The 26177-nt window shown below is 36.1% G+C and overlaps 1 protein-coding gene across 3 annotated transcripts in view; it reads right to left on the reverse strand.

The window, feature by feature from the left end:
- Positions 1-26177, reverse strand: part of APLF (aprataxin and PNKP like factor) — a 98792-nt gene that overhangs the window by 65474 nt on the left and 7141 nt on the right. For all 3 annotated transcript variants that reach the window (XR_010405653.1, XM_064572416.1, XM_064572417.1), the window contains exons 2-3: positions 18070-18141; positions 8501-8673 (exon numbers count right to left, since the gene is read on the reverse strand). Coding sequence is in view for 2 of the 3 variants with exons in the window: in XM_064572416.1 (XP_064428486.1) it covers positions 8501-8673; positions 18070-18141 (245 nt within the window). In the remaining variant the exon portion in view is untranslated. The remainder of the gene's footprint in view (positions 1-8500; positions 8674-18069; positions 18142-26177) is intronic.

The following is a 26177-nucleotide window of genomic DNA, read 5'->3' on the forward strand; positions in this document are numbered from 1 at the left end:
CTTTTGATTGGGGCATTTAGCCCATTTACATTCAAGGTAACTATTGAAAGATAGGAATTTAGTGCCATTGTATTGCCTGTAAGGTGACTGTTACCATATATTGTCTGTGTTCCTTTCTGGTCTATGTTGCTTTTAGGGTCTCTCTTTGCTTAGAGGACCCCTTTCAAGATTTCCTGTAGGGCTGGTTTTGTGTTTGCAAATTCCTTTAGTTTTTTTTTGTCCTGGAAACTTTTTATCTCTCCTTCAATTTTCAATGACAGCCTAGCTGGATAGAGTATTCTTGGCTGCATATTTTTCTCATTTAGTGCTCTGAATATATCCTGCCAGTCCTTTCTGGCCTGCCAGGTCTCTGTGGATAGGTCTGTTGCCAATCTAATGTTTCTACCATTGTAGGTTACATATCTCTTCTCCCGAGCTGCTTTCAGGATTTTCTCTTTGTCTGTGAGACTTGTAAGTTTTACTATTAGATGTCGGGGAGTTGACCTATTTTTATTGATTTTGAGAGGGGTTCTCTGTGCTTCCTGGATTTTCATGCCTGTTTCTTTCCCCAAATTAGGGAAGTTCTCTGCTATAATTTGCTCCATTATACCTTCTGCCCCCCTCTCTCTTTCTTCTTCTTCTGGGATCCCAATTATTCTAATGTTGTTTCGTCTTATGGTATCACTTATCTCTCGAATTCTGCCCTCATGATCCAGTAGTTGTTTATCTCTCTTTTTCTCAGCTTCTTTATTTTCCAGCATTTCATCTTCTATATTACTGATTCTCTCTTCTGCCTCATTTATTCTAGCAGTTAGTGCCCCCATTTTTGATTGCACCTCATTAATAGCCTTTTTGATTTCTACTTGGTTGGATTTTAGCTCTTTTACTTCTCCAGAAAGAGTTTCTCTAATAACTTCCATATTTTTTTCAAGCCCAGCTAGTATCTTTAAAGTGATGATTCTGAACTCTAGATCTGACATCGTACTAATGTCCGTATTGAGTAGGTCCCTGGCAGTCGGTACTGCCTCTTGTTCTTTTTGTTGAGGTGATTTTTTCCGTCTCGTCATTTTGTGCAGAGGAGAATAGATTAATGAGAGAACAAAATGCTAGCAGAGTAACCACGTCCCCAGAAAATATACTCTAAACAAATCAGAAAAGACCTGAAGCAGTGGGATAAGAAGGGGAAAGAGAGAAAAAAAAAAAAGAAAAAAAAAGAAAAAGATAAAGATAAAAACAACAACAAACAAAACAAAAGAACAACAACAAAAGAAAAACCAGAATGTGATCAAATATGATCTATATGGTATATAGATCAGTGCCACACACTAGATTTGGGGTGTGTTTTGGTCTTTTAGAAGAAAGTGTCTCCCAAAATTTTAAAGAAAGAAAAACTTATATATGTACAAAAATAAGGGTTGATATGATGAAGGGATGGAAAATGACTGTAAAAATGGAAATTATAAAAAATTTTATAAAAGGAATTGATAAGAAGTTGTTTGAAAAAAGAAAGAGGATTTAAAAAAAGAAAAAAGAAAAAGAAAAAAAAAGGGAGAGGATGTGATCAGGCAGGGGAATAGAGAACACCATATACTAGAGATTTAGGGTATATTTTAATCTGTTAGAAGAAACTATCTCAAAATTTTAAAGAGAGAACAACTTATATATATAAGCCAAAAATATGGGTAACTACTATGAAGGGATAGAATATGACTCTAAAAATGAAAAATAAAAATGTTTTTTTTAAAAAAAGGGATTGATAAGATGTTGTTTGAAAAAGGGAAAAAGAAAAATTCAAAAAGAAATAAAAAGACAAAAAGACAGTTAAAAAAAAAATTAACTTTAAAAGACTAAGGAATCATGGTAAAAAAGCCGTGAATTCTATGTGCAGTGTTCCCCTAGCGCTGGAGTTCTGCTGTTCTCATTGATCGGTAAACTTGGTCTTGGCTGGCTGTTCTCGCTGATCTTCTGGGGAGGGGCCTGTTGCCGTGGTTTCCAAATGTCTCTGCCGGAGGCGGAATAGCCCCGCCCTTGCCCCCTCCCGGCTAAGTAATCTGCTCGGGTTTGCTCTCCGGGGCTTTTGTTCCCTGCGAGCTTTCCGTACAGCTTTGGAGGCGGAGAGTGAAAATGGCGGCCTCCCAATCTCCGCCCCGGAGGAGCCGAGAACTCGGGCCCGCTCCTCAGTGAGCCCCCAGAGAAAAGCCGTCAGTCACTCCCGTCTCCCCGGTCTGCAGCTGCACTCCGTGCTCAACTGGCCTGTGACCACGCGTTTCTATCTCTGGCACCGGACCCGGTCTGGAGTCTCCAAACCCAGCAGATCCCTGCGGTGCACTCCCGCGCGGCTCCTCCCGGGGGAGGAAGGTGAGTCTCCCCGGATCTGCCGCTTGTTGGGTCCCTGCTGGAGGAGCAGGGGCCTGACTGGGCCGCGGATCGCGGTTAATGGCAACCCCAGCTGAGAGCCCGCGCCTGGGCTCCGCCTCTGCAGCCGGCTTCCCTGCTGCGTTACCTGGGAGCTCTGCTGCCCTCAGGCACCCCCGGTCTTTCTGTGACCCCGAGGGTCCTGAGACCACACTGTCCCGGAGGGTTCCACCCCCCGCTGAGCCACCAGAGTGACGTCCCTCGGCGGAGCTGACTTTTAAAAGTTCCGATTTTGTGCTCCGCGGCTCTATCACTTGCCAGAAGCGGCCGACGGAGGCCCCTCCCCGCCGTCTATCCTCCCGAATATCGCCTCGGATTCACTTCTCCGCACGTCCTACCTTCCAGAAAGTGGTCGCTTTTCTGCTGAGACAGTTGTTGCTCTTCTTTTCTTCGATCTCCTGTTGAGTTTGTAGGTGTTCAGAATGGTTTGATCCCTATCCAGCTGAATTCCTGAGAGGAGACGAAATCCAGGTCTCCTACTCCTCCGCCATCTTGCTCCGCCCCCCCAACTTCATTCTTTTGCAAGTGGATATCCAGTTGTCTCAACACCATTTGTTGAAGAGACTATTGTTTCTCCCATTTAATTGTCCTGGCAATCTTGTCAAAAATCAGTTGGCCATAATGTAAGGGCTTTTCCAGACCCTCAATTCTATTTCACTGATCTATATGTCTTTCTTTATGCTAGTACCATACTATCTTCATTACTGTAGCTTTGTAGTAGGTTTTGAAATTGGGAAGTGTGAATCCTCCAACTTTTTTTTTTTTCCCCACTTTTAGAAACTGTTTATTTTCCATCAACCTTATTTCCATTTTGTTTGCCTTTGTGGAAGAGCACCTTAAGACCACTCGGTGGTTGTTCCTACCCATTCAGTGGCCTGAGAAGTGGGAGCTGCAGACAATCTTCATTGGCAGGCTGAGTGCTCCAGTCTTCAGCAGGAAACTGCTGAATAGACACAGGGGGCACCTGCACGCCTTCAGACCAGTCTGCAACTTTGTGTTGAGTAGTAGTGAACTCAGAAGCTGGAGCAGTCTGTTCACCCTGAAATCCCTCGTTGGTCATAGCCTTTTCAGCAACAGCCTGCTCTTCCTTTTCAATCTCTTGAGGATCTCTGTAGAAGTAGAAATCAGGCATGACCTCCCAAGGGTGTTCACAGGAAATGGTACCACGTATGCACAGATCTTCCCACGTTAGCATCTACCACATCAGACCCACTATTGAGCTCCCTTGTTGCAAGGGATGGCAGTGTCCACATAGTGCAGAGGAGGGCCTGTCTTACACAGAGCAGTGGTAGGTAGGCAGGTTAACATGAGACACCTCTGTGAGAGGATCAGCCCTTGGATCAGTTATCACCAGAAGCTGCCTGGATCTGGTTAGTGAAGGTTTCAGGAGTGAAGCAGTCAGCAATAGGAGTGACTCCAGTTACAGCAGCAAACTTCAGTTCATTGGGCAGTATTCCTGGATGATATGACACTGACATCAACCGGGTTTTCAATGGCAACAATGGCACGAGCTGCCAGTAGAAGCTTCTCCCAGGTTCTCTTCAGATTTATGATGTAGATGCCATCACTTTTCCTTTTTAGATATACTGTTCCATTTGGAAGTCAAGGTTGTTGCCAACAAAGTGGGTTTCTGCTGTAAGGAATTTGAGGACATCCTCCTCCTTCATTTGCAGGACATCAAGGGCTCCAGACATTGTGAAAATTTCCCTTTAAGTTATGAGAGGAATCCCTCACTCCAGCAGGAAGCTTGTTCTGGTGGCTGTGAGTGGTGCTAGGTATCCCACAGGGCACTCATGCAGAACAACACCATAGTGACCCTTCCCTAGGTAGTGTAGAAAACTCTTTTCTTCTTTTTAAAGACTTAGCAATTAAGTTATTCTTAAATCTTAAAAATATACTCCAAATTAAATTTAAATATAAATATTCTTATCTTTAATATAAAATATGCAACTAACATAAATGAACTGGATCTAGAAATAAGTTTTAAAAATCATAAATCAATTCTAAACATGCATATTATCATACTATAATGGCATTTTCATCATTTTATTGTTTTCTTCAAAATTAAAGTGATTAAAATTAGCTTTTTATATGAAACTTAAAAATTAAGAACTTTAACAATTTGAAAAAAAACTTTGTATGACATAAGATTTACTGTACTTTTCTCAACAGTGTCTTAAAGGAAATAATCTCCCTAGAGAGACAATGTTGTACTTCTTCATCAGTGAAATTCAGATACAAAATTCAGATCAAAAACAAAGTGTTATACAATATTTCATTCATGTATTTAAGAACCCAACACTTGATGAGCATCCACTCCTGGGGAGGTAAAAGAATGCAAAATTAATGTTGGTGCTTCTGAATGAAATATGCCATAACTTAATTAACTAAAATATAAAACTAAGTGTTTAATCTTTTTTTAAATTTGGTTTTCTCTTACTTTGACTTCTCAAAAAAGTATGGGTTTTGGTATTTCTAACAGAATGATTTCACAGAAATATATACAGAAAAGAGTGAGAAATGAACAAACTGATGAGAGCTGATATGAACAGACCCATACGGTCCCACGGAATTGGTTATAAATGGGACTTCTTATACAGAATCTAACTACTACATGAAAACATTATGACATCAGTAAAATGAAAAGTGGAAGAAATGGCAAGCTTTTGTTTTCTCGGTTTTTATTGTTGCTGTTTTGTTGTTCAGATCTTTCTTATATTCACAACTGGTTGGAAGAAAAAATTTATAATGGCATCAGGGACCCACCACTGCCACAAAGCACACAGGTTTTTTAAATATAAAATAACACAATTAATTTGGTTACCCTAACCCAGGCACACAATTTACCAAAACATATGCAAAATATTTACTACCTCTTTCAACACATAGCTTCACAGCAACAATACACCAGAGATATTACTCATAATAGCCTAAAAAAGTACAGTGCTGCTGAAGTGGGTTGTATTCTTACTTTTATCCATACTAAAAACACTCAAAATTCAGTCATCCCACAATCTCATTTATTTAAGGTACAGCATTGGTCTTTCATGTTAAGGGGACAAGCTTATTTGAATGGATATAAATAAAATTTTTAAAAATATAAAGTTGACATATAATACTCTAAATTTTGAGGCAATGACTATTTTGTTTTATAGAGATGTGCAATATTTTCCTGATTTTTTAAAAAACTATATAATTCCACTGTGGAAATTTACTGTAACAGAAAAATTAGTTCTTTATATTTCTCATTTCAACAGCTGGTTAAAAACAGCATTCTTTCGGGGCACCTGGGTGGCTCAGTCAGTTAAGCGGCTGCCTTCGGCTCAGGTCATGATCCCAGGGTCCTGGGATCGAGCCCCGCATCAGGGTCCTTGCTCAGCAGGGAGCCTGCTTCTCCCCTGCCTGCCGTTCCCCCTGCTTGTGCTTGCTCGCTCTCTCTCTCTCTCTCACTCTCTCGTTGTCAAATAAATAAATAAAATCTTTAAAAAAAAAAAAACAGCATTCTTTCTACATATGTGATAAGAGAAAAAAGAAGAGGAAGATATGTAAAGTTGTAAGCTACAGTTACTGAATTTCATTTAACTGAAATCAAAACCCATTTCCTCACATAATTTCTTTTCATTTACTAGCTTAATAAATTGTAGATGTGATTTATACTTACTGAAATACACAGATCTGAAGCGCACGATTTGGTCAGTTTTAACAATTGCATACATCCATGTAACCTACACCCTTACTGAGACACAGAATATGTCCATCACCACAAAAAGCTTTCCTGTGTCCCTGGAAATAACCACTGACTGGATTTCTATCACTACAGATTCGTTTGCTTATTATAGAACGTAATATAAACGTAATCACACAATAAATACTGTTTTGTGCCTTGCTTCTTAGGTAGATACTTGAGAATTTTCTAAATCCACAATCCTATCATCTGCAAATAAAGACAGTTTTACTTCTTCTTTTCCAATCTGATGCATTTTACTTCTTTGTCTTGCCTTCCTGGACTGGCTAGGACCTCCGATAAATGTTGAATAGAAGTTGTACAAAATGGCATCTTTGTTTTGTTCCCAATCTTAGGGAGAGAACTTCCAAAACTTGACTGTTACGTTTGTTTTAGATAGAAAGGAAGTTTCCTTCTTTTTCTAGATTTCTCAGAGGTTTTTTTTTTAATCACAAACAGGTGTTGAATTTTGTCAAAACTATTTTTACGTATCTGTTGAAATGACAGTTCTTCAATCTGCTATAGCAAATTGCATTGATTTTTATCTCATAAATCCACCTTGCATTCCTCAGACAAATTCCACTTGGTTATAGTGTATTACCCTTTCTACAAATTGCTGGATTTGACTTAGAAGTATTTTTTATGAGAATACTGGTCTAGTTTTCTTGTAATGTTATTGTCTGCTTTTGGTATGAGGATTATGGAAGTTTCTTCTTCTATTTGGGGGGGAAAAGACACAACATTGGTATTATTTCTTTCTTGAAAGTTAATGGGGGACGCCTGGGTGGCTCAGTCGGTTAAGCGTCTGCCTTCGGCTCAGGTCATGATCCCAGGGTCCTGGGATCGAGTCCCGCATCGGGCTCCCTGCTCCGCGGGGAGCCTGCTTCTCCCTCTGCCTCTGTCTCTCTCTCTGTCTCTCATGAATAAATAAATAAAATCTTTAAAAAAGAAAGTTAATGGAACTCACTAGTGAAGTTTCTTATGGAAAATTCTTAAATTGTGACCTCAATTTCTTTAATATAAAATTCACCCAATTTTCTATTTCTTTCTATATTAGTTTTGGTAAATTATGTTTTCAGAGGAATGTATCCATTCATTTAGGCTGTCAAGTTTGCTGGCATAAAGCTTTAAATAATATTTCTTCGTTATTCTTTTAAGGTCTGTAAAATTCCTAGTAATATACTCTCTTCCATTCCTGATATTGATAATTTGTATTTTTTCATTTTGGTTTATATTTAATTAATCTTTTCAAAGAACCAACTTTTGGCTTTGTTGATTTTCTTTGTTATTTGTCTATTTTCTATGTCACTGATTTCTAATCTTACTCTTATTTCCTTTTTTCTATCTGCTTTGGGATTAATTTGCTCCAGTCTGCCTGTCTCCTTAGAGTAGAAACAAAGATCATTGGTTTTATAGCTTTCTTCTCTTCTAATACAAGCATTTAATATAAATTTCCCTCTAAGAACTACTTTGGCTTCAGCTCACAAATTTTTATGTTGTTTTCAGTATTATTTTGTTCAAAATGTTTTCTAATTTCCCTTGTGATTCTCTTTGACCTAAGAGTTATTTAGAAATGTGCTATTTAATTTCAAATTTTTGGAGATTTTTCTATTTTATCGTTACTGATTTTTTTAAGTAATCTCTATGCCCGACATGGAACTCGAACTCACAATCCCAAGATCAAGAGTCGCATGCTCTACCAACTGAGCCAGCCAGGCACCCCTACTGTCACGGATTTTTAATTTAATATTACTGTAATCACAGAACACATTCTGTATACTTTTGTCCATCTACTTCTATAAGTCCAGTTTATGTAGACTATAATTTAAAAGCTGAAAGAGTGGCAAATAATCTGCTAATGACTGCCTCAACAAAACTAGAGTATTAACTTCATATTAGATGTTTATTGTAATACCTCATTTTCCCAATTTTATATTTTCTGTTATTTTTATAAGAAAGAGGAGTTATGTGAGTGTAGTCTAAGCCAGAGGGGTTAATAATACCTTAATACAATTTAAAAAGCTAAAAGAAAAGATTAAGAAAATGTAGTTGGTTTCAAATTACCTATCCTGGTTACTATTAGATAGAAAATACATTCTGAACACGATGGTAAAAGGATACCACATATGCGAGCAATCACTATTGAGGTGTAGGTTTCTAATGTCAAATTTTTCCTAGAGAAACATAACAAACATATATACCACACACACTCCATGTAACTCCTATACTGCCAACATAGTTTAATCCTAGAATGGTTTTTACTGAAGCATTTGTGGATGGCTGAGGAATTAGGTTACAATTACCATTTTTTCAAAATTTATTAAAAAAAATTTTTTTTAAGATTTTTTTTATTTGACAGAGAGAGAGCACAGGCAATCTTACCTTAAAGTACATTCCATTTCTGTTTCAGAGTGTGTAGAGAAAACACAGAATATGTATTTGTCGACTAGCAAAGAAAAACTGTCTCCAGGATTCAACCAGCGCCATAGATTTCTCTTCAATGGTAAGAGCTGGCTCTTCTCGGAAGACTGATAAAAACAAGGATTTGCATGTATCTAACAAATAAAAAAAGAATACAGTGGTGTAATTCTACATTATGAGAAAAATACAACTTAACACGAACTGATCCAAAATTTGGGTATCAAAACAATTTCATTCCAACTCAGACTTAAGTCTAATAAATCTGGCACTTAAAAGTACAATAATAATTATCTATACATAAAAAAGGAAAAAGAGCTAAAATACACCTCCCACTTTTGTAGGAATCAAAGAAAAAAGCAAAGTTATCAATTAGCTGGTTAAAAGATATTTCTGCTTTGCTTAAGAGGGACAATCAGACATTGGAAAGAGAAACATGAAAAATAATTCTCAGTTTGGAAACTGAGTCCCCCAACTTTCATATCCATAATTCACTAATCCCTGAAACGGCTAGCTTCTTTTATACTTATTTTCCCCTAGTAAATTCTTAGTGTGATTAAAAAATGAGATATTACAGGAAGAGAGACTTTGATCAAATATCTCAAGCAAACAACATAGCTTGTTTCGATTGCTTTTGCTCCTCCTCACCTAGGAGTTTTCTAACATAGACTAATATAGAAAAGGGAGCGTTAAAACAAAAGCCGCCAAAAAAAAATAAGCACTGCTGCCTACATGCCCAAATTAAAAAAAAAAAAAAAAAGACAAGGTTGAAAGCTATAATGAATATAATCTATCCAGTTCTGGCAATTTAACTTCATGAGGATCTGGCCATAAATCCTTCCTATGTGTATCTGCAATTGAAAACATTTCTATTTCCTTTAAATCTGTTAAAAGAAAGGAGTGAAATAAAATTTGGAGATAAAGAGTAGAAATAGAAATGTAAAACAGAGATTATGTAAATTTGGTAGGCAATTATTTTATAGGTCAGAGTTATATTACAAACTATACACAAGACTTCATAAGAATGGACATGCTATGGAATACCATATTTATGTAACACCATATTGCTGAAAAGAACTGTGAATGTTTGATTTTTAAAAATCAAGTTATAGGGCGCCTGGGTGGCTCAGTTGGTTAAGCGACTGCCTTCGGCTCAGGTCATGATCCTGGAGTCCCGGGATCGAGTCCCGCATCGGGCTCCCTGCTCAGCAGGGAGCCTGCTTCTCCCTCTGACCCTCCTCCCTCTCATGCTCTCTGTATCTCATTCTCTCTGTCTCAAGTAAATAAATAAAATCTTAAAAAAAATAAAATAAAATAAAATAAAATAAAATAAAAATCAAGTTATAATTTAAACTTAATATTTAGAAACCTTTCGTTAGCTATCAACCACCCCTAATTTATCTCTCAGAGTGGCTCTGGCTCATGGCTAGAGTTTTCGAGCCAGGACAAACCACCAGATTCTGAGCTTGTGCACACTGCTGGGCTTGGAAATTGTTCCCTGTTATTCCTTGGACTTTTAAATGAAGCCTCCTTTTCCTTGAGTATACCACAATCATCAGAGTCAGGAAAGTTGAGCAGCAGAAGGGACAAGAGTCAGGACAGAAATATCCATAGCTTCTGCCTGAACCTTGAATATTTTATAAATGAGGTTTGCTTCTAATACGCTAAGATAAGACCATGCTCTTATTCATAAGTATTTTAAAGATTCAGATGAATCTCCAAACAACATTAAATAACAATAGTCCTAAATTTTCGAAGGCCAAGATGTTAAATACAAAGGCATAATATTCTAAGGGTAGAAAAAGTAAAATACTTTTTAAAAAAGGAAACTAATTACATTCCTTTAATAAGGCATCACAAACCCAAAGTCAAAGAAACATTCACTTTCAGTATTTTTTACTCAGTTGAATGTACTTAACATTTAAATTTTAAGTGGTGAAATATTAGGTATTTAGCAAATCCAAAGAGAAAGTGAACCAACGTATATGGTCCATGATCATCTTTTTCTTTTCCTAAAATTGTTCATACAGGGGATTCCAGAACCAAGAGCAAAAATGACATTCCTATAACTAATCTAATATTTGATCCCATAACTTAAACCTAAATAAATATTACTAATTGAATAAGTTTTTAAAATCTGTCAAACTATGTATACTTCAGGGCACCTGAGTGGCTCAGTCGATCAAACATCCGACTCTTGATTTCAGCTCAGGTTACGATCTCGGAGTCATGAGATCAAGCCCCGTGTTAGGTTCCATGTTGGGCATAGAGCCTGCTTAAGATTCTCTTTCTCCCTCTTGTTCTGCCCCCTGCCCCCTCTCCCTCTATAAAGAAACAAAAACAAAAAGCAACTATATGCACTTCAACTAAAAAGCCACACAGACATGAAGTCCAAAACAAAGGGTAGTCTTTTAAAAAAGTTATAAAGTAGACAAAAATCTAGCAATATTAATAAAAAAAAAAAAAGGGAAAAGATAACACAAACACAAATTTTGGAATGAAAACAATGACATAAGTACACATAAAACTTGGTAGAATACTACAAATACTTCATGGCAACGTATTTGTAAATATGGCCAAAATTGACAATGATCTTAAAGAATATACACCAAACTGACATAAAAAAAAAAAAAATGTGTGTGTGTGTCTTTTTGAATTAGACCTATACTTTAAAAATACAATCAGTAATTAAAAATCTTTCTAATCTCTCCCTAAACCAGACCTAAATGGATTTAAAATTTTTCTGAATATTCAAAGTCTTCCTGAGACCAGAAAAAGATGGAAAGCTCTCCAATTCCTTCAATAAGGCTAAGTTAACTTTGATTCTAAAAGCAGATAAGGGCAGGCAAAATACTTGCAAACCCAAACTCAGAGTGAATAAAAGATAGAGCCACCTATATGAGAAGCATATTTGTGGGAAGTTCTTTTTAACATACCCATAGGATATAGTGCAAACTTAAATATATTATGCTATAATTTTAGACGTGGTGCAAAGGATGCATTATCCCTGAAGAAATGGAACTAAAATACAAATCAGTTTTCCATAGCTTTCTCTTGTAATTATCATAAACATTAAAGGATTGATGTGTACCACCCCAGAGAGTTCCTCTTATTTTCAATGTTTTCTTTTTTTTAATTTGTAAAGCATTCTTTTTTTCTTTCTTTCTTGTTCTTTTTTTTTTTTTTTTTTTTTTACAAAATGAGCTGTGGAAGAGCTACTGTAGTATTTTATAGCTATTTTCCAAGTACACTCATAATTTCATAGGAAGAAAAACAATCACAACTCGGGAATTTTATTGGGGCAAAGAAAAAACACAGTCACTCAAAGATGTATATTTTGAGGATTAACACTAAGTGGCAAAAAATGTATCTAAGCCTTTGCAATTTATCTGTAGTTATAGAACTACTCCCTCAATCATCCAAGAACCAAAAAGAGTAAGATTTTCTTAAAATGAAATAAAAGCATTGACAGCTATGAATTTACCCGGAGGACATAACTAACCACTGGTGATGCAATCATTTATAGACAACACTGTCGATTTGCTTTTATATTTTCTCCCTGCTGATACCAGACAGATTAAATTTAAATGACACACAAAAAAGCTAACATCATCTCCTCATGAGCTAACATTATCTCCTCACACACTATTTCCAAGAACTGCTGAGAGCTAGAGTCTTTTTTAAAAGGAAGTATTAGAGAAAAAAAAGACAAATTCATCCAATTTAAAAGTATAAATTAGTAAATGCCCTAATCGCATTCATCTATCATTGTCAAAGCTACATTTCTATTTGATTGGATTTCTAATTTGAAGGAAAGCAGAAAAATATTTAATCACTTAAACACAATTTGGAGTACACAGCCTACAGAAGGATTGTAACAAAACATTTGCTCTAGTTCATTTAAATAATTTTACAAAAACTTTTCAAAATAAAACTTCTCTCAAAATTTTATCACAGTTGTATACATAGCCTGCTTTAGCAGATCAATTTATTTGTGACTTATTAGAGAACAGAAAGTAAATGATATTTAGCACACATAAAGGTAAAATGAATGAATTAGAAGTTGCTGGTCTATCTCATTATTTTCAAGACCTTAACATTTCTATTCACAATTAAGGTCAGTTTAGAATTTTTCTAAATTTCTCTAAATCGCACCTTGAAGGTACAGCTACAATAAACAGCTGAATAAATAAATATATCTATTTCAAGGAGATAGGCGTTTTGTTGAAACTACATTAACATAAACAAGAAATCAAGCATTACATAAAGCAAAGGACCTATGCATACATCACCAAGTCCAAGAAGCAGTTTTTCTTCAACTGGCATGGTGTAAATAATTCATGGAATAAAATTCAAAACCCAATTAAATATTGTTCTAAAAGAACAATCAAATTCTAGTACTAGAATTGTACATTTCCTTAAAAATAAATACACTTTTTCATGTCTTCCAGTGTTTGGTAGTTTGGCGTTACGGAAGGAACTGCACCACACTGTACTATTCTCTACACCTTTTTCATGTCATAAGGATTCCATAATAATTTTTTGAAAACATAATACAGGGCATCTGGATGGCTTAGTCAGTTAAGCGTCTGCCTTCAGCTCAGGTCATGATCTCAGGGTCCTGGGATTGAGCCCCACATCAGGCTCTCTGCCCAGCAGGGAGTCTGCTTCTCCCTCTCCCTCTGCCTGCAGCTCTGCCTGCTTGTGCTCACTTTCAATCTCTCTGTCAAATAAATAAAATCTTAAAAAAAAAAAAAGAAAACCTAATACAGGTTAGATATTAAGTGTGGACCCATCATACAGTTTCAGAAAAAGTATATTAACTTCTGATGTCCCTTTTGAGTCTTTCCTTATCCCTGTCTCTTCTCAGTTCCCTCAGAGGTAATTATTATACCAATTGTTATGTTTATCACTTCCTTAGGAAATTTTCTTTATGGTTTTATCACCTAAGTTTATGACAGTGAATATTTATTTTGTAGAATTTTTAATCTTATGTAAATGAAGCTATACTGTATATATTCTTCCAAGGTTGCTTTTATCATTATCATGTTCCTGACTCTAATCCATTTTTTTCATGCTTTCACTATAATTTGTCTTCACTGTTGTAGGATATTTCATTAAATGAATATATCACAATATATTTATCAATTCCATTGTTGATGGAAATTTATGTTGTGTCTAGTTTTCTGCTATGATATAAGCAATTTTGCTCTTCAGGTTCTTGTACACATCTATTGGTACTTATTATGTGTGTGTGAGGTCTAGCTTGTAGGGAATGCATGCCTTCATCTTTAGGAAATAGTATCAAGCTATTTTCCAAAGTGGCTGCAACATTTAAGCTCCCACCCAAACTTTATAACTATTCTACTTGTTCTACATCCTCATCAACACTTGAAATTGTTAGACTTTTCATTTTTGTAATCTGTTGGGTGTTAGTATCTCATTGCAGTTTCATTACATTTCTCTACTTAATAAGAGGGCTGAGCACCTTCGTCATACTTACTAAACAGTCAGATTTCCAATTCTATAATGTGCCACTCAAGTCTTCAGCCCATTTTTCTACTGGATTGTTTCTCTTTTTCTCATTGATTGAAGGCATTTGCTATATATTTTGGATATCATTCCTTTGTCAATTATATGTGTTTTAAATAACTTCTTCCTGTTACATTTTCCATTTTCATTATAATCCTTGATAAGCAAAGGTTCTTAATTTTAATGTAATTGGATTTTTTTTAAGACTTTATTTATTTGACAGACAGAGAGAGGGAGAGCACAAGCAGGGGGAGCAGCAGGCAGGGGGAGAGGGAGAAGCAGGCTCTCCGCTGAGCAGGGAGCCCGATGCAGGGCTCGATCCCATGACCCTGGGACCATGATCTGAGCTGAAGGCAGACGCTTAACTGACTGAGCCACCCAGGTGCCCCTGTAATTAGATTTTTTTCAGTCTTTCTTTTTAAAGCTTATTTTAAAACTCTTCTCTAGGGTGCCTGGGTGGCTCAGTTGGTTAAGTGACTGCCTTCGGCTCAGGTCATGATCCTGGAGTCCCGGGATCGAGTCCCTCATCGGGCTCCCTGCTCGGCGAGGAGCCTGCTTCTCCCTCTAACCCTCCCCCCTCTCATGTACTCTCTCTCTCTCATTCTCGCTCTCTCAAATAAATAAATAAACCTTTAAAAAAAAAAAAACTCTTCTCTACCCTAAGGTCACAAAGGTTTTTTTTCCCTATATAATCTAACAGTTTTATAGTTTTAACTTTCACATTTAAACCACCTAAAGCTGATTTGTATGTATGGTTTGAGGTAGGGATCTAATTTTTTTCCCACAAGCAAATAACAAACTCTCCCAGTACCATTTATTGATGAAAAGTCCTCTTGTTCACCGATAAGCAATGCCAGGTCTGGCCCAAATCAAATTCCCACATATATAAGACTGAATCTAAGAGTGCTTTCAGTTGTAAAATTCTATCCAACTGAAGGCACCAAAACTTCTTGTGAAGAAAAATCAAGTTACTTTCAACTTCAAGAATTTTTTTTTTAAAGAAGAGAATAGCAAATGGCAAAAGAATCCTGACTTGGGAAATATAATGAAAAAAAAAAAATGCTGCACAGATTTCAAAGGACCTGAGTTCTAATTCCCATTTGACAACTTGCTGACTATGTAAAATTATGCATTCTCCAGAGAGCCTTGATATTCTACATTGTCAAAACTAATGCTACCAAGAAAAGGGTAAAAAATACTTATCTTTCTCCCAAGTATATAAGGTTACATTTACTAGAAAGTTCATAAATTATATTAAATAATATTTAAAAGATAAGTATAAACAAAGGTATGCATAAATAATATTATACCAAATTTTAGTTTCATATTTATAATCTCATGAGGAATTTTTGCTCTAGCTTCTAATTTTGTATCTACCACAGTTTAATACTCAAAAGACACTTGTTAACTTCATATAGTTGTTTTATATGAGTACAGTCTAATTAAAGACCAAGTAAAGGAGAAGGATGTTTTCGAAAAGATATCTTCTTTTAATTAAAAAATTACTAAACTCCTGTGCAGAAATTTGACCCACTTCACAAAAAAATAAAGTTTAACTCAAAGAGAGAATTTTTCATTAACAAAATTTTAATATAAGTATACTTATTTTATGTTATTACTACTTTTTTGAATAATCATAGATGTTCAAAATATATCTGAATACTTTTCATCCAAGTATAGACACAACTCTAGTTAAGCATCTTTATTAAGCCAATTTGGAAAACATTCTAGTTTTTAAAATATAAATATAAGTAAGTTTTTCAATATTCAAGCATTAGTTAAACTGATGGTTTCCCAAATGGCCTACTTTTGATACATAAAAAATTTAATGCCGTGTAACTTTTGTTATAAGAAGGGTTTCTTCTTAGCACTGAGTAAATAAGAATGGAAAAAGAAAATCTAATATTCAATTTTTCACAATTCAGTTGATTAATTTGCTTACAAATAAATGTGCTGAGTTCTCAAAATGGATCATGTCATTGTCTACAACTCTTCTGCTACTACAAATTTTTCAGATGTTATTTGAAACAAAAACAAAGCTTCAAAAACATCAAGAATTATAGGTATTGACCAAGGACCTGTCTTTATAAGTTGCATAAAGAATACTCTTGGCTTATTGATTTATTTTCTATGATATATGTATACATAGTAGGATTTGGATACTAATAATGCAAATCTAGAAAAGTCTATAAACCTACTTGCAGGGCTGATATTCTCTGCTTTGGTATCAAAAATAACTAGAAATCTAATCATCAAGGACTATTTAAATGTTACACTTTTCCAAAAGTAAGTACTCATTAGAAGTTCTCCATTTCGTTAACATGAATGATAGAGTAGTAAATCTAAATAATGTAGTATTAAGTTGTAGGTATTCCACTTGAGGAGCCATGTGTATTATTTGCCATAATTACTATTTTGAAAAAAAGTAAATATAAAGTAATGATATGATCTATCAGAGAAGGCAGGATGGGAATTTAGAGATTCCTATATTCTCTACCTTAATGTGCTTCAGTAACAATAAAAACAAACTTGTTTATTTTAGGCCATAGTTGGTCATTGAAATGGTGTTAGAAATTAGGTGCTAGGGGGCACCTGGGTGGGTCAGTGGGTTAGGCGTCTGTCTTCAGTTCAGGTCAGGATCCCAGGGTCCTGGGATCGAGCCCCACATCAGGCTCCTTGCTCAGCAGGGAGTCTGCTTCCTCTCCCGCTCCCCCTGCTTGTGCTCTCTCTCTCTCTTTCTGTCAAATAAATAAAATCTTAAAAAAAAAAAAAAAAAAGAACTTAGGTGCTAGGAATAACATAATTTTGTAAAAATTCATGATATCTCCACTTTTAGACATGTCATGTATAGTTCTCATTGCAGCATTTCTTCATGCATTCACAAATATGAATTAAGTACCTACTATGTGCTCAGCATTATGCTAGATACTAAAGATACAAAGATGGGTCAGTGTTCCTATACTCAACAAGTTTATGATCTAGTAAGTCTCATCTAAGAGGATAGTTGGAGAGGATTCAGAGATGAACAGCTGATGGTAAATAAATGGGTTCTCACAGGAGAGCTGACTATAGATATCAGCACTTCTCAAGACACGAAGACAATGCAGAATGATATACAAACCTTTTTTAAAGTATTTATTCAATGTTGAGATGGGGTAAATTCAGCTTTATTCAAAACTTTTCCAATACTAGAATTAAAAGGATACTTCTCAAATTTGAAAACAGCTCAACACAGGATAATAAAAGTACTTTATGTGTAAAAGAAAGAACTAATGATACCAAAGGCAGTGTACGTATAAGATGAAAATACATATAGATTTAAAAATGTTACAAGTTAATGAATTTCGTTCCATAATAATTTTACCGCCACGGCATCTAGTCCAAAACAGATGGACCCTCATACACGTTTTATTCTCCTATACAACACATTGTGCAAATGGAAAGGAATAATCACATTACATCCTCAGAAACTAATATCCCTATGATACATCAATGCTCAAACTATAAAGCAAGCAATTAAAATTTTAGCCCTCAACAAGAACTTTCAAATTAAAACTATTTATGCAATCCTAAAGTTGAACAAGGTTTAAATTTTAGAAATATTCAATTCTACACACAGAGGTACAGAAATCTCTTAAAATACAACCCTGTAATATTTAAGTGACTTCAGTCACTACCTCAGCTCCCCAAAACAAACCATTATATAGTTACAGGCTTTCTTATAGAATCTTATTTGTAATACCCAGTCATAATGTATACATGAACTGGCAGTCATCTTTCACTACAGTTCTAACTAGGTAAATGTAGCACTGCTTTATGGGAAAATAAATACTTTAAAAAGTTTAGATCTTTATCTCCCAATTATCCTCTGGAAATAAGAAGGATATATTCTGACATTCATTCTCTATTTCCATAACCTTAGAAAATAAGCCACTTTAATCAGGAGCTATAAAAAGGTGAGAGGCAAAAAGTTAAAAACAAGTCATGAATAACATATATACCGGTTTGATTCGAAGCTGACCACCGACCACCTCAAGAATGGCATGTCTTCTGGACACTCTCTTGTCTGTTATCTACAGGGGAAAAAAAATAAACATTTCAAACACAGCTACCTCCATAAAAAACAACAGTAACAACAACAACAACAAAACCCATAGCAAGGTTTCTGAAATTAGTAGGTTAGATATGAAATAGTCCCTCAGCAACTGCGTATTAAAATGATTGTCCTCATTGAACAGATAATTAAACAACTCTGAGATTAACGGACATGCCCAAGGTCATAAGAAGAATAAATGGCAGAGCAGGGACCCAAACTTGGAATCTAACATATCCCAAAACCTTTCATGATGGTTTCCATTCAAGATAGACATTTTGTAGGGATTCTTATCAATAAAATTCATAAAATGAGAAAAAAATCTGTATGTGGTGTACTTATTAAGAAACCTTTCAAATATAAGAAATATATAGTATGTTTTGATGACAAAAGGATTTAAGGAGCAGCAGTCTGGTAAATATAAAGGGGTGACTACAAGTTTTAGGGTCAGGCAGACCTGCACTGGAGCTCTAGGGCCATCAGTAGTAGTTCAGAAAACAGGAAGGTGGGAGGGGCAGTGATGAAAACCAAATATTCACATGCAGCAGAGATTATCATTTATATATGTGTGTGTGTATATATATAAAACAATATATATGCATATATTAATATCATATAATAATGTATAATGAATAGATTTGCTTCCTGTTTTGAGCCAACAATGTTCTACTTCCCCTCACAAGCACTTCTGCATACCAAAGTTTAAAAATCATTTGCACTTTAAATGCTAAAATTGCCAATTGAGCCTTCCCTGCAAGGCTATAAACACAACAGTTAGGATTGCCTTTGTTATTTGTGGCAGATACATAATGAAAACATGTTAAGCACAAACTTTACTTAACACCGTAATTATTCGGCCCATCTCTGGATCACCTTAGTATCTATCACTTCAACTCTGATTATTATCCACCTAAGGACCAAAATTATCAGTAAAAACAGACTACAGCAATGCTTAATTCAATTAAACCCATTAGTTCTGCAAAATTTGCAAAAATGTGAAAGTACCAGGAATCAGTACTCATTTTTTTAATCAGAGAGCAGTTCTGCATGTAAGACCATGACTATATAAAAATAGGCACAGTTGAATGAATTCCATATATGTGTATTGCAACAGCTCCAGTTAATTTTTAGAACATTTTTTAAAATAAAGTATCTTAAAAGTAGCCCACTTAAAGTATATACACTGTTGGCCACAACAGTTCAGAAAAGTAAATATAAACTAATTATCAGAAAGGAGAGAAGAGGGGTGGGAGGGATGGGGTGGCTGGGTGATAGACACTGGGGAGGGTATGTGCTATAGTGAGCGTTGTGAATTGTGTATGACTGTTGAATCACAGACCTGTACCTCTGAAACAAATAATACATTATATGTTTAAAAAAAAAAAAGAAAGGAGAGAAGAAATTTGGAGGTTCCTATATTCTCCCCCATTGTGTGCCTTGTGAGCCAAAAACACCAGCAGTTACCCGATAACCTAATTTACCATGTGCAGATTTTATCATTTGCATAGAACTTTCACTTAAATGTTGAGATTCACCATAATACTGCCATAGCTATTATTCACATTTTACAAATTTGGAAACTGAAAGTCTAGAGAACTGAAGTAACTTGTGTAGGCCACTCCTTGAGTAGGTAGCACTCCAAATCCATACTCATTAATAAGAATAAATATGTGGGGAAAATAGTCATATATGATTCTATACCTGCATATAATCATTCAGAAACAGTTTCAAGAAAAGAAAATTACTCTGTGTCAGGGAGTAAGAAGCTTCTAATTCTAACTTGGGTAGTAAGATCTCATTGCTAACTTCAACAATACAAATCCATTTGCAGCAGACTGTCAAATATAAAACCATGGCATGCAATGATGGTTCCTGTAATAGTCCAGCGTGGGTTTCTTTCTTTTTCAAACCATATTTTTGCAGAAAGCGATAATGGACTTTTTCTATCTCAGTCTTTCTTTGAAGTAGGCTTTCCCGACACTAGCATGAAAAAAATATATATATGAAAGCATAACATGACCTCTAGTGGACATACCATTCCATAACAATGTAATTTCATGGCAAGCTGTGCATTTCTATAGCATACCAAAAAAAAGTGTTTTTTAAAGAGCCTTTCAAATTAATGTTATTTGGGCATTTAGCTATAATAGTCCCTTTTAAACTATACCTCTAAATAATGAGTAAGTTAGAAAATAATAATTTATGTCATCTCTACAGGAAGCTTTTAACAAATTATCATTGGGGCTTATTTTAATTTCAGGATGGGTGTGGGGAGGGTAGAAGGTAGAGGGTATGTGGAGGCTAGGTCATAAATAGATTACCCTAAGGAGCTGATGGCCTGCTTTATTAAACAGAGATCACTGTTCCTTGTGCAGAGTAAATATCCATATATTCTTACTACTATATTAACTGTAATAGCAATTATTTATCAAGACCAAGGCACTGTTTTATTATTTATCATGTATTATCTTTTTTAATCTTCACAAAAGCTGCAGAGAAGACACTATTATCTTTATTTTATAAGTGAGAAATACAAGTACAGTGAGGTTAAGCAACTACTTAAAGTTACACAGCCAATAAGCAGCAGGACTGGGACTTGAACAGAAGGAATCTGATCTAGGCACACTCTTCCTTTTAAAACTGTATTTCCTCCATGGGGCACCTGGGTGGCTCAGTCGGTTGAGCATCTGCCTTCGGCTCGGGTCATGATCCCAGCATACTGGGATCCAGCCCCACATCGGTATCCGTGCTCAGCGGGGAGCCTGCTTCTCCCTCAGCCTCTGCCTGCCTGTCTGCCTACTTGGGATCTCACCCTCTCTCTGTGTGTCAAATAAATAAATAAAATCTTTCTTTAAAAAAAAAAACTATATTTCCTCCCTCATTATCATTACATAAAATATAATTTTTTAGATTATTTACCATCAGCTTAACTGAATATAAACTAGAACATATTAAAGAACTGGAAATAAGGCAGAATGACTATTTAATAAGCGAATAGACATTCTCAGAAAATCAAGCCCTAAAGAAAGCTCCAGAAGGTCTTCAGGTTTTCAATTGGTCCTATTTATTCTAATGTCATACCCAAGTCTAACAAGATGTGTTATCTGAATTCCCAAGTCTATGGCCATACCACCCTGAATGTACCCAATCTCGTCTGAATTCCCAATTGTCTACTCACAGTAGACAATAAAGTGGATAAGGCTTAGTAGGCGGTGCATTGGCAATGGGGGAAAATGACTGATGTTGGTCTGCAAGTGGAAAGACAAAAGCTATAGAAAAGCAAAGAAACCCAAAGACTCAAAAAGATAGCACTGGCTAGAAGCTATTGAGACTAGGAACAAATGGCATAACATACTTCAAAAGGTACTAAATACTTACCCGAGTTTATTGATTACCCTGTTTAAATGAAAACTTTATTTGAAAGTCAGACATTTCACATCTTTAGAAAGCCATAAAAATAGTTAAAAATAGAGGAATTCCAATTTCCTATCAAATAACTCTAGCCACCTAAATACTAATCACACCATACAAAAAATCAGAGATCAACAAATAGAACAAATAAAGCCACCTATATTCACATCTAAAGCACAATAGGAAGCAGAGATGACCACAAAGTTTACATGTAAGAGGGGAAAGAAACACCAAATGCAACCAAATGTTACTATGCTGGAACAGAAAGTCAAGTGACAACTGGGAGGGAAAAAGAGAGGGAGTGAGAAGCTAGGGGTAAGCTAGGGGTAGTGGGGCACAGATAAGATCACTCCCCAAAATAGTCACACCTTGATTGAGAAATAATGAAAATATATCTCACATCCAGCAGCTCAATGGTCCAGCAAAATTGGGAACAATTTGGGCATCAATATGAATAATGATAATAATGGAATACAACACACTTTGAATACAAAATAATCCATGAGTTCATACAGAACTCGAGAAAGGGGCTGAGGCTAGGGCTGGGAGGAAAAGCTCATATTCATAAAAGAATGCCAACTAATGAAGAAATGATCAAACCAGAAAATCACTATTTTGTTACTACCAATATAATAATTGACTCAGTAAAGATCATTGGATGTTAACTTTCAGGTGAGTGCTTGATGGGAAAAAGAATATTCCTGAAGTCTCAAAGCATCATTGCACAAATTACTCACAAAGGGAACTGTGTCTTTACTGGAGAAGTCTGACAGACACCACCTTCCCAAAATGATCACACAACATCATCAACAATTTCGGGGCGCCTGGGTAGCTTAGCCAGTTAGGCCTCTGACTCTTGATTTCGGCTCAGGTCATGATCTCAGTTGTGAGACTGAGCCCCGCATAGGGTGTGGATGGGTGTGGATGGGTGTGGAGCCTGCTTAAGATTATTCTCTCTCTCCTTCTCCCTATACCTCACCCCTGCTCGCACACAGGCACGCATGCTCTAAAAATAAATAAATAACCTAGAAAATGTAGTATATGATTGTTAAATAACATAAATGAAGTATAATTTTATTTACAGTTATTTCAGTAAAATTAATAAGCCTCTTCCTATTTAGTTGTAACTTTTTTCACCTCTGTTTTAGACTAGGCACCACAAACTGGTAGCCAGGTTTTTCATTCAGGTTTTTCTTTTTTTTTTTTTTTTAAGTTTTGCTTTGAAAAGTATATGTACCTTCCATCTCACCATAGACCCCAGCACTCCCTATAATCTTCCACTGAGCACACTTCACTATTGTATACCTGGTCTCTGCAGGCATTTGAATTTGCAACTTACGATTTTTTTTTAAAGATTTACTTATTTGACACAGAGAGAGAGAAAGAGAGAGACAGAGAGCGCACAAGCAGGAGGAGTGGCACGCAGAGGCAGAGGGAGATGCAGACTCCCAGCAGAGCAGGGGGAGCCCATTGCGGGACTTGATCCCAGGACCCAGGGATCATGACCTGAGCCGAAGGCAGTTGCTTAACCAACTAAGCCACCCAGGCGCCCCGCAACTTATGCTTTAAACTACACCTGTACTTTTAGATGCCATTTCTTCACATGTGACATTGTGTACCAGATGCTGCTAGTTGGTTCTTCTTCCATACTAATATTTATTCTACTTTTATTGAGGATAAGAATGTACCCATTTAAAAATATCCAAGTGCCCAGGATTCCCTGTAGCTATGAATGGCCAAATGACAAGCTCTAGCAAAGGATATAAGAGTGTGTATTAACCACATTTTCTAGTTTCCGCATCTAATGTTTTGGTATTTCGCATCTTGAACTAAGGAAGGGTTACCTCTCCCAGGGTTATGGGCTTCTTAGAGACAGTAAATGACTCACCTATGAGTATACCAATCTGAAGCCTGTACTCCCAATTATGGCTTTACCTGGCTCTTATGCTGCCCCAATCACCCCAGGGCTAGGCATCAGACAACTAGGGGCAGCCCCTACAGCTCAGAGCCCCATAACATTATTCAAACTAGACCATCCTACACCTGCTTACTTTGCCTTGCCCATTCATTGCTGAGAAAACCATAAGAAAGGCTTTCCTGCAGTTCCCCTAGCTCTGTCTTCTGCCTTCAACCAACCTCATGTGGCCCCGCATGGCCCTGTGTGCCCTTCTTTCTCTTGGGAACTATGAGTAATAAATTATCTTTTCAATGGCAAGCATCTTTTAACCTGTTGGCCTCACCATTCCTGAACAAAACAACAAAATCTCCATTTTAAAACAGTGGAGCTTCTGGAAAGATGATTGTCTTCATGATAACCAGGAACAGGCTCAGCTGGCATGGACTTTTTTTTTGGTCTCTGCCTTCTTCTTTTCTTACTGTGTAAATGGGACACTTCAAAGTACAGCAACCATCTCATGACTGTAGGCATGCAAGCCACCTGCAAAGGATGAAAAAGGAGGAACACAGAAGAGGCCATTCCTTGAGTATCTGCACTGGTCCTGGAACTGACTGCCCCAGAGATTCTCTTACAAAAGAAAATTTGATTTAAGCTGCTGTTTGTCACCATTTGTTACTTGTAGCCAAAAGCAATTATGATTAATATCCTTTACTCCAACAACTGTTATATTGATACTGGACATCTAATAATAAATTCATGTATGATCAGCTAGTCAGAGAAGCTAACCAAATTGAACATTCAAGCCCAAGAATTTTTTTTTAATATTAAAAAGGTTGCATAACATATGGCAGGAGCTGAAGGATACACAGGCTAACAGGTAATGCTGAAATCACCCCTATCCTTTGTTTTTTTAATATTTTATTTATTTATTTGACATAGAAAGAGAGATAGAGTGAGCATAATCAGGGGGAATGGCAAGCAGAGGGAGAGGTAGAAGAAGGCTTCCCACTGAGCAGGGAGCCCCATGTGGGGCTTGATCCCAGGACCCAGGGATCATGACCTGAGCTGAAGACAGACACTTAACGACTGAGCCACCCAGGCACCCACCCCTATCCTTTGTTAACAACAGATAAAATGATAGCAATTCTTCTTCAGATACTACAGAACAAACCAACCCTTTTTACTTGAATTCTTCATACTGTTTCTTGAATGGGGACAGGACTCTGTTTTTGTATCACTTTTGTATCCATAAAATGTGGATCCCTTATCTTTCATTTTCTGGGTCTAAATTGAATGTTTCACGCATTATGATAAGGACAAGTCTTTTCTCCTTGTCTTCATGTCTTGCTTTTAAGACATGAAGTTTGTGCTAAAAAAAGATAAAGACATGAAAACATAAAAGAACTGTGATTTGTTTGCCAAATATTTATTTTTGGCATTTACTGAAGTCAAACAAAATGAAGATCTCTTATGCTACTAGCAGAAATGCGTGGATGTTTTGAATCAAGGTCTCTGACCTATTTGTTTATTATTTCCAACATTCTAAAAATAAAAAACAAACCTGAATAAAGAAAAAGCAGAAAAGCTACTGGATCCTGAAATAGAATACAATGGTATCTTTCATTTCACTTTTGCCTATATATATTTACTGAAAAACCAACAGCAGTTAATTTTTCTTAAAATGTTTCCCTAGAGAAATTTCTGAATATCACAGACAGGTATAATATATCTCATAAATACAATATCCCCATGTAGCCTGGCTCCTATAAACATAAACGAACAGAGAAGAGGCAAGATTAGTTTTTTCCAATATAAATTACATAACACACCAAATGCTTAAGATAATAAAAATTTTCTTATATAATACTTTATAACTTACAGTGCTGTCACACAAGATTATCCGGTTTGCTCTATCAACAATAGACAAATAAAAAAGTGACAAATTCAAACTTTTGTGGTGGAGAAAAATAAAAAACCCTCTGGTATGGGATTTGGGCCTGTATTATGAGAAAATGCATAAACCTAAAGAAGCACAGGATCTATTTCAGACATAATTTACATAAAATATTTTCCTCAAACTTATGTATGTGGCAGGTAAAGAAAATCTAAAATTAAGACTTGAATTAAGTAGAGACTAGTTACTGTAGTCTATGGCCATACCACCCTAAACACACCCAATCTCGTCTGATCTCAGAAGCTAAGCAGGGTGGGGCCTGGTTAGTACTTGGATGGGAGGCTGGTTACTGTAAACCAGTTGACAAACCATGAAATTTTCTTATCAAGACTGCTTCCCAGTTATCAGATCCAGGACACACTCCAGAGTTCAACCAACACTGAGACTCTGTCATAACATTAGATAAGTAAGTCCATCTTATTCCTCAACATGCCAAAAGTTAGTTGATACAAAGTATTTAATATTATTGCACTTGGAATGTACCAAAGTTCATTTTCTGATATTAACCAAGGGCAAGTTTGAGGAAACAAACTTGATTTTTGCCAGAGGCTCTCTAGACAGATTCCAGTAAGCTCTCTTTAAAAGGTTATTAATATACTGGATGTGAAATGGTCTTTGAAACTTGTGAAATACTTTCCCATAAGACTAATTGTATAATAGTAGTTAGGTTATCAGGCTACCTCACAAACATCTATTTAATCCACAATACTGGTGAAATATGGATCACTTAGATTTTAAAAAGTAAAATCCAATA

The sequence above is a fragment of the Mirounga angustirostris genome, unplaced genomic scaffold, assembly GCF_029215605.1.
Source record: "Mirounga angustirostris isolate CCGP_5_RB_7025 unplaced genomic scaffold, mMirAng1.0.hap1 SCAF_10, whole genome shotgun sequence".
Taxonomy (NCBI): domain Eukaryota; kingdom Metazoa; phylum Chordata; class Mammalia; order Carnivora; family Phocidae; genus Mirounga; species Mirounga angustirostris.